Source organism: Drosophila ficusphila, unplaced genomic scaffold, assembly GCF_018152265.1.
Source record: "Drosophila ficusphila isolate 14025-0441.05 unplaced genomic scaffold, ASM1815226v1 contig_436, whole genome shotgun sequence".
Taxonomy (NCBI): domain Eukaryota; kingdom Metazoa; phylum Arthropoda; class Insecta; order Diptera; family Drosophilidae; genus Drosophila; species Drosophila ficusphila.
Window position 1 is genome coordinate 1,997,722 of NW_025064352.1, and position 9,865 is coordinate 2,007,586.

The following is a 9,865-nucleotide window of genomic DNA, read 5'->3' on the forward strand; positions in this document are numbered from 1 at the left end:
TGTTCGGGGGCTTTGGCATTGCCCATTTGGGCTTCGGTTTCCCTCTCATCAATTAATCTCGTTTGCAGCGTTTGCTCAAATCAATTAAGACCTACCACACATCGATTGACGATAATCGAATTAACCCCGATTCGGCCAAACAATAACAACAATGAGAGATGAGGGACAGGATATTTCGACATATAGACATATATGCATGAATTAAAGCGAGCAGAAGAACCGAATATTAAACCCAATTTTAACGCACTTTCAAATCCATTCGACGTAAATCTTTTAGCCCCCGATTCAAATGCAAATTTCGACTTTAACAATCATCAGCTCTGGCAAAGCTTTAACTTGAGGCTAATGGAATGGAAGAGAGTAACATCCAGCCACCTGACTTGCCACTTTGCCAACATTTACATTTGCACAACAGTTGCGGGTTCGGATTCGGATGCGAGGGCAAAAAGTGAGATACAGATACGGTTCAAGATACGTTTTAAGTAACAATCAAAGCTTTGCATTCAGGCATCTCCTCCGATGGCAAAAATGTTCGATTTCAAGTGGTTTACCACATAAATTTGCACTTTGCTTTGTTTACAAAGCTATTGAAGAACAAACAGAAAAATAACAAAGAACTTGGGGAGCAAGCGAACCCAGCAATTGAAAAAAATTGAATGGAAAGGTCTGCAGGTTATCCAGACTTAAGTGAGGTAATCAGGATAACACTTAAGTGCTTACATCTGAGTAGTATTTTGCACATTTTAAACAATGGGATTATTTATTTTTTAATGACGATTAAATGTATTTGCTTAGCTTCTCTGAATTATGTTTTGTACCGATTGAGCAACATGTAATAATTGATTTGTATTTGCATTTGAACAATGGTATGTTAAATCCTAAATTATTGCAACAGATTTAAATTATAAATAAACTTTGTTCAGAAGCAAACCAATACGTTGAGTTTTATATACAATTTTCAACTAAAATTCCTGCCAGATTTCTCTGATTTATCCCCGGGCTGTGGGGCCTAACTCAATTGCCTAAATGGGAAACAGGCCGCTATTTCCTGCATGCAGTGCACACCCATTCACTTAAACCCACTCATCTGGTACCAACTCGCTCCAGCCCACAGCCAACCATATTTCGTACCATTTTTATGGGGCATGCAAAAAATTGCTAGTGCAGAGTCGAGCCGACTCAATTCGATTCGAGTGGCGATGGCCGATGCTCGATGGGCGATGGTCGATGGTCGATGGTGGATGGTAGTGGTCCGTAGAGAGTTCAGCGCGACGCTGAGCGCTGTCAACAATCACGAACCAATTGTCTATAAATACCAGCAGAGTTAAAGCAAACTCATTCGGATGGGGCCAGACCATATAGTACTCGCAGTCCTGATTCCGAGCCGAGCCCACTTGCCTCCCTCGGCGATTGGGGCCGGGGAACCCCACTGCGACTTCCGCCCTGTCCTTTTTCATTACATCGCATGTAACTTCCGGTTTGTTAAAGCGACACGCACCGTGCTCTTGTCCTCGTCGTTGTTCTCGTCCTCGAGCGAAGCCCTTTGGAATGGCTGCTGACAACCATGCCAACAGTAAGGACAAATATGAGTCGAACTCACGCGTGATTCACCAGTGATCGTGAGTAAGGCAGTTTTATGGTAATGTTATAAAAATCTAAATATTTTCGGTAAGATAAAAACGCAATTAAATTGGGAGCTTGTTTTTATTATAACTATTTTTATTTTAAAGAGTATTTTATATAAAGGCATGTGATCAACAGTAAATGTGTATTAATTTTACTTTCTACTTTATTAATGGAAATCCAGATCTTGGATTCCTTATAGCATAATTAAAATCACAATCGATTCATAATTTTCCGCCGTTCACATCACGTTATCATCTCTAAAAGAAACGCGCAGTGAATCGTCATTGAGCAGGCACAGCTTGGATGGCCGGGGTTTCCGTGTTCCATCTCCTGGCTGACTGGCCGGGCTGTTCGGCCTTTTGCGATTCCCGGATTCCCGGATCCCCAGACCCCAAGCCCTCGGGCACGACTGATTCAGTGTTTGTCCGCACGTTTAGAACTGGAAATGACAAATTCACTGTAGGTGGGCCCGGCGCTGAACCGATTCCCTGGCCCACAAACTCATCCCGCTTAACTCCGCCAACACGTTTGCGACTCAGCAAACACCATCATCAATTTCCGTGGGGAAATCACACAAAATTTTTGCACAAACAAAATGTTTGGTTGGTCAGCGGCAGCAGGACCACCTAGAAAAAACAGCGAAATGCCCACGAATTTTTGCATGTGACTCTGCGGTGAGGGTTTATCTTCTGTATACCGGTTGGTTTTTGGAATGCGGATTAGAGCCCCGGTGGAATATTGAATGCAAGGACGTATATCTGGATTTGTCTTTACTAACGCTGTATTTTAACAAGGTTTTTTTTTGAAACAATAAACAAACCGCAACGTATTTGTGTTCCAGAAGTTAGAATTTAAATAATTGTGAAAACATTAAATCAAATTACAAATAACACAAACTAATTTTGAACTAAATTATTAAATTATTAAGCCCTGTATCAAGGAATTATTTTGTAGTACACATCCAATCATTTCTCGACTGCCCGACTTAAAACTTCCAACTATTTCCGCTACTTTCCATTAATAAAGTCTTTTAGCTGCAAGTAAACTTTACTCTACTTAAAACCTTACTCCTGAATAATCCAATTGACCCATTAATTACAGAACCACTACGGAATGTGGCCCAATTAGTCGCAATTTTGGCTCATTTGTTGCACTCACTTGTTGGCGGTCAAAAGTCTCAAAGTCTCGACCATCAAAATATGACGAGGGGAGAATACGGGGGAATCTACTTTATATATTTTACTGTAGCTCCTTGCGGATGTTGATGCTCTTGCTCTTATTATTGTTGGCCATAAGTAATACTGGTCCGTGTAATTTGCGTTTTACTTCTGGTGAAGCGTAAAACTTTCAAAAAGTCATCAAAAGTTCTTTGAGGTGGACCCACCTAAGTCGCAGCACAGTTTTTCGCTCAGCTTCCTGGTTTTCTGTTTTTTTTTTCTTGCTTTGCATATGGTAACAGGGAAATTTTCAACGCTTACAAGTTGGGCAAAAGTTTTTAAAGTCCCTCCACTTAAGTGGGCATAATTTAGGTTGAGTTTGGTCTTTAACTTGGCCAATGCAGCGTTGAGTTGAAGGCGGAAAAGGAGGTGTTACAGCTAATTAGCCAATGCCAATGGGAAACGCACTAAAAGTAAACTCGATTCGATGCTATCGGGTTGCGCCTTTATTCCCCTAGCCGATTGCTTGTTTCTGCTTCGTTCGCTCTCGCCTCTTGTAATTGCAAAAGTTTATCTTTATCTCGGGGAAAGCAGCAACTCGCAGCAGCAGCAGCAGCTACATCAGCAGCAACTAAAGCGGCAAATGGTCGCATTAAAGTAATTACATTCACTGACCTGCTCCCTCGCGCTACTTGAGACGAAACTAATGTCGGGAAAAGGGAAAGTCGGATAGGTAAAGAGTATTTACATATATACCCGTTGTCCTGGATTAATAATTCACCGAAAGTACAATCTGTGTAAATTGTAAATTAAAAATAGGATACGCTACTGAATTTATTTACCTTACTTTCATATAAAAAAAAAAACTATTGTTTCGGTTTCGGTTAAACATTAATAACTACTATTTTTTATTTTATTTTATTAGCATATTTATTTTTTATTTTAGGACAAATGCTTATTGGAGTATTTTAATAAAACCAGCTGTTCTCCTAAAGTAAAAAAGTGTATACCATAGTCTCATATAAAGTAAAGGTAAGCTAGAATCTTTGATGAGTTTAGTTGCACCCTAATTTGCTGGCAGAAACTCAATGAAACACGATATGCTTGGGAACGAAGGTCTAATGATTCCCAATTGGAGAGCCAGAGAGTTCCCCGAAAGTGTTGGTCAAATTCGAGATAATCAATCAAATAAGTTAAATTCGCCGAGCACAATCCGTAAAATAAGCTGGCTCAACCGTCTAAAGCGGAGAGGTTTTAAGAATCTGAGGAGGAATAGGAGCGTTATAAAGCTTCTTGACTTGCTGGCTCCTTGGCCTGGTTTATTACCAACTCACATTCGCCTCTGATGACAGTCGTCCACTGGCACAACAGCTGTGCCCAATGCGAGGCAGTCTCACTTAAGAAGATTAAAGACTATTCGTTAGTTGGACAGTGCCTGCAAGTCCTTTCCCGTTTTCTATTTTTTTTTCACTCGCCAGCTCAATTTTCCGTTTGCGGCTTTTCGCGGTCTGCCTATATGTATGAAACCACTGGTGACAACTTCATTTGTTTGCGGCCTCTCTTACAATCAGTTCTAAAAGCCGCAAAGTCGAATTGCTTTTTATGGATGCTGCCGTTCCATCGCCTTTTTGAAACATTTTAATTGGATCCAGATATCCTTTATATATAGGCTGCCTGCCTCGTAACTTGGTTTATTTAAGCTAGATAGTAAAAATAGTACATTTGTTTTTCTTTAACGACTTACAATTATTTACCAGTTATTTAAAACCAATAAATTTTCTCTTTATCAGGTTATATTAAAGTGCGTTCGTCTACCTAAGTGTTTTGTTTGAAATGAGAAGCTCAAGGTTGTATCTATCCTGCTATCTCAACCAATCGTATTCCCCTAGTGACATCTCATACCTCCCATCTATTTACTTTCTGGCATCCACCACTTGTCGAATCGCCACGTTTTCCCTCTAACGCTAACACATTTATAGCTGAAAACATATTTCTGCTGCATTTGTCGCCGTTGCGCTCGTCAGCCAAAATGCAAATATCGCACTAAACATAAATCGAAGCATTTTCAATAAATTCCCACAGTGTCGACGACGCTCCTCTTCCAACTCTTACTCTTGCTGTCTTCCACCGAAGCCAGGCGAGAAATAATAAAAACTAAAAAATTGTCAACGAAACAGTGAGACACGAGAACAATGTGTTTCACTATTTGCAATTGAATTTGGCGCTGTTGATTTGCTGCACCCCACAGTTTCCCCTTCCAATCGTCGCAGCCATCGACTCTTGTATTTTATTTGAAATGGATGCTGCTTGGTTGGGGCGAGGGGAAACATTGCTATTTGAACTAGATCCGATGAATTCCCCATTTTTAATTTTTCCATTGCACTGGGAGCGGTAAAAAAGTCAGTCGATTTCAGACTATGGCAGCATTTCTACAATTGTAGGAATCATGCAAAATTGAAAGCTATAAAATTGTTGGTTAAACTATCCATATGAACTTAAAATTGTATAGTTTTTAGATACAATAACTATTGTTTCGTTTTACCTAAATAGTAAAAGTAGGTTAAACATAAAAACAACGAAATTCCACTGATTTCAATTAGCGCAATAAAAGAAATTCACGATAAAAGAGTTATAAATTTATACCATAATGCCAAAGTATTTCTCTCTTATATTCTTGGCTCTGCTCTCTTATACGGCGAGTCCTTAAGAGTCCTTTTGCCGGCATTTAGCTCCCGTTGGCCTGTCTGTTGCTCCAGTTATTGACTTCGGCGCCAGCCGAGTTTTCCTTGGCCTACCGCAAGCGAAAACTTGGTCAACATTTTCCGCCTCTCCGCATTCAGCTTCTCTCCACGAATCGCTGAATTGGCGCTCTTTTGTCCCACTTTTCTCTCATTTTCCCAAATTTTCTCAGTGACGTTTGAGAGTCGGCTTTGGCTTCGTTCTGTGTCAGTTTGAGTTTATGTCTTCATCGGATTGGGTCTGCTGGAAATTTATTTGCATGCCGGTCAGGCCTTGCCCCATGGAGTATGCTCTATAAATTAAACATAAATCAGTTGCACGGCAAATCATTTGATTTCATTTGACGAACCTCCCTGCTTTGCATTCCACTCGGTGGCATTTTGTCTTGACTCACGTAGTCTATGCATGGATGGGCTTAAAGGCCGGTCTAAAATGATTTGAGATTGTCAAACAACAGTCAGAAATTGATGAGTGAGTGTCAAGGGTCACGAGGCCATTGGAAAGGGAAACTCCAATAAGTTGAACCGGCATTGATAAGCAAATAGCCGTTTAATGGGTCTGAACTGGATAGTCAAGGTAATAAGAGTGATTAGCCGCGAATGAGGTTAAGGGAGCACTTTTTTCGTTTGTTTATCACGATCTGAATATTGGTAAAATCGATGAAGACACGAGCCACCCACACTCAATGAAAACGAATCCATAAAAACTGTGGTATTTTATGCTGCATTTTCGACCATATTTACGAGGCGCCAAAATGGAAACTTTTAAAGTAAAAAATGCCTTGGAAAGGAGTGAAAAAGGGAATGGAAATGCCCAAAGAGAAACCTACTATACATTGTTGGCCAGGTGACGACAAATCAGACGGCCACGTGTGGCCATAAAAAAAGGTACAAGGGTTGTCCCATTTTGTTCGAAAGTTGGATTGTGTTTCAGAAATGTATTTCTGGTTGTCTGACCTAGATTGGCTCCCCTTTCTTCGTTATATTTTTTTATGGCATTTCATTTAGAAGACGTTAGATCGTTGAAAACCCTAACAACAAATGAAAGCTATCAGCTTTCATCGAAACAAACATAACTTAGTTTGATTTTTTTCTTGGGTATACAAATTTCGCTGATTACAAGTTCTTCGAATAAAAAACTTGATAAGCTCAGCTGCATGAAGTCAACATTCTTGAACAATCAGTCGTCATTCGTGCAATGAAGATCGCAGTATTCGCAATCTCTGTCGTTCTGCTGTTGATTTTTTCTCCCCTCCCGGGATGCTCTCAATTTCTCGACATGGAATGTGGAATTCGAGCTTCATCCGGTGGTTTTGCAAGAGTTGTTAATGGCAGGATAGCGAATAGTAACTCGAGTCCCTGGATGGCTTTTTTGCACACTTTTCAAAACGAGTTCATTTGCGGCGGAACTTTAATAACTAGCAGTACGTATATCCATAAATATATTAATTAGAAGTGGGTTGTAAATGATGTCCATATCAAGAATTTAAATGATTCGTTTCGACAGGGCTGGTACTAACAGCAGCACATTGCCTGGTTCCATACACTCCACTGTAAGTATCGTTTTAAGACAAAAATAAATTAAATTTATTAATTTCTTTAAATCAACAAACATTTTTAATTTCTTTTTTAGAGCTGTTCGACTGGGAGAGTTAAATAAATTGCAAAAAAATGCCTATCGACAGGAGCATCAAGTGGAAAAGGTCTTTAAGCACCGATTATACGATCCAAAGACGCATGTTAACGACATAGCCATTATCAAACTGACTAAGACAGTGGTTTATTCAGGTGGGTTGTGTAAACAATATTATGTGGAGTCTAAAAAATATATAAGTAAAATATAAAATTGTATTACAACTGCAATATTTACAGACCATATCAGGCCCATCTGCATTGTTTGGGAGTCCAAGTGGAGTTCTATCATCGACAGCATCCAAGTTCTTACCGGAACTGGATGGGGAATGACCGAGAAGAGTTTGGAGAGCAGTGAACTAAGAACGCTCGATATCTGGCGGCAGTCGCCAAGAATGTGTACACCTGCCACAGTGTCCAGCAACCAGTTCTGTGCGGGAAATTGGAATAGCAATCTGTGCAAAGGAGACACAGGTGGTCCTGTGGGTGCAATAATTAGGTTCAAAAACTCGTATCGCTTTGTTCAGATTGGAGTTGCCATCACCAACACCAAATGCAATAGGCCAAGTGTTTACACGGATGTTCTCAGCCACATTGATTTCATTCTCAGGGTTTACAGGGGACATCAGGGCAGCGATCGAATACCACCGAATTCAACTCCAAATAAAGAACCAAAGTGGGACTGGAGCGATACAGTCCCTACACTCTGGTAAATGTTTGACGTTCTTTACTTTTTAAAACTTGGTTTTTTATATGTATATTAATCAACTTTTTAATACACATTTAATGTGGCAATTTATTGTTAAGATTGTCCAACCAAAAGCCATTTTGTATATTAAATATTTCTATACTTTTGCGGGAAACATGCTGGTTAACCCTTTAACAAAAAGGAGTCCCTATTTTTGCCGCGTCATAGAAAATACGCAATAAAATCAAATCATGCTCAAAACTTGATGAATATTCATGGCATTAAAAGCTCTTGAATTATTAACGACGAAGATATTCAGTTGGCCAAATGCTCTTCGGTAAAAGCCCTCGGCCAACATCCACTCAACGTACGTATCCTCATGCATATTCCCGCTCCATCATCTCCGTCGATGGCTGAAAGTGTTCAATTATGAATTTTTGACAATGTCTCACTCGCAGCACCAAAGTCGAGTTGAGTCACTGGCAGAAGGTGCAAAATAGGCAAAAAATGGTTTGGTCTATGGCAAAGGGGACCAACATCCCCTAAATGGGTCTGCAATTTCACCTTTGAGGGCATGTGTTCTCAAGAGTCATTGAAAATGCCTCAGGCAGAGTGCATCTGTCTGATCCTCAAAACAGAAAAGGGCAGTGCAAGTGAAAGTGCTAACAAAGGCGCTGATTAGACGATGGAGAAGACAAAAGACGGAAAATGTCATTCTGGGTGCATGTTAATTGAGCCGCAGGAAGAGGACTGTGTGGAAAGTGTGCAAAAAAGTTTCTGTCTGGAAAATTCTGAAATTCCCTCTTTTTGCCAAGCTTACAATCACAACACTGAGTTTACTTGTTATCCCAAAGCAAATGTTCCGCAGAAAAACAGTTGAAGTGGATTTGAGAATTTTTTATGGTAGACAGACTTATTTCTCTATCCAGCTCATCGGTTTTTTTCAGAAAACAATGACTTCAGATTTTTCTTGCAGCTGTACGATACTGCAAAAATCACAAGAAAATAATTGATTTTCTGAAGAAAAATTGTGTTTTCTTTTACTTGTGTTTAATTTGACCCACAAAAAAGGGAAACTGTCTAGACATCTCTAAGTGGGTAGATGTGAGCCCACATATTTCAAATTTATGCAGTTTTGTACGCATCAATTTTAAACTTAATAGAACAGAAAAATGTGTTTGGGTTTGAAACCTACAGTAGGAATACAAATAAAATGAAAATTTGAAAATGTTTAAATTGAGAACAAAGTCAAATACGTCAAAGTAATCCAGAAAATTCTTATCGGTATCAAGTGTATACCCACTCAAGTAACTTTTCAAGGCCGTGAGATACACGTCGCCCACCAAAGCCAAAAAATACATTTTTTACTGCCTGCTAACTTTTCCTCGGACAAGCCCATTAAATAAAGTATCAACAAAACCTAAAAAGGACATAAAAAAAGAAATCAAATTATGACTTAATTATTCCTAAACGTCTATTACCACAAGGACACAGATGTTCAGTAATATTATGGTTGTCTCTCTGTAGAAGTTTACGAAGAGAATGTTGATTTCGTTGCCGAATAAATAACACAGGGATATTTGTTACTTGAGTAAATTGGTCACGTCGTCGGTTTCAGGTATAAAGCGGATATTGTAAAATTAAATTGATTCTCTTTTGGTTGGCTTCGCTTTGTTTGGTTTTTGTAGACTTTTTTGGCTGTTGCTTTGCATCACATAATGGAAAACCGCATGTATATATATTGTGGGTAGAATAAATAAATATAAATGCTGGTTCATCATTCTCATTTTCATCAAGAAAACGTTATAAACCTACGTGACAGATTAGTGGGTGATAGATAGAGAAACAGGAAATAGAAAATGGCTGACGGGAGGGGACTTTACTTTTAATAAATTTCAAATGAATTTCAAAGCTTATCTTAGTGAGCTTTGAGTTCAGCTGTTGAGCATTTTCATCGGAAGCGAATAAAGTTTTAGGAAGTTGCTTTAAATACAACTTTAATCCCCCTTTACAATTTTAAAAAT

General features: G+C 39.2%; 1 protein-coding gene across 1 annotated transcript; it reads left to right on the forward strand.

The window, feature by feature from the left end:
- Positions 1–6,719: 6,719 nt before the first annotated feature.
- Positions 6,720–7,866, forward strand: LOC108100916 (serine protease grass). Its single transcript, XM_017205032.2, has 4 exons — positions 6,720–6,945; positions 7,029–7,074; positions 7,155–7,309; positions 7,394–7,866. The coding sequence occupies exons 1-4, from the start codon at positions 6,720–6,722 to the stop codon at positions 7,864–7,866; spliced, it is 900 nt and encodes a 299-aa protein (XP_017060521.2).
- The last annotated feature ends 1,999 nt before the right edge of the window (positions 7,867–9,865 follow it).

Excerpts from the sequence above, each read along its gene's own strand:
- LOC108100916 (XM_017205032.2), top strand. The coding sequence starts at position 6,720 with ATGAAGATCGCAGTATTCGCAATCTCTGTCGTTCTGCTGTTGATTTTT. Across the intron at positions 6,946-7,028 it reads CGGAACTTTAATAACTAGCA|GGCTGGTACTAACAGCAGCA; the intron begins GTACGTATATCC and ends TCGTTTCGACAG. Across the intron at positions 7,310-7,393 it reads TAAGACAGTGGTTTATTCAG|ACCATATCAGGCCCATCTGC; the intron begins GTGGGTTGTGTA and ends CAATATTTACAG.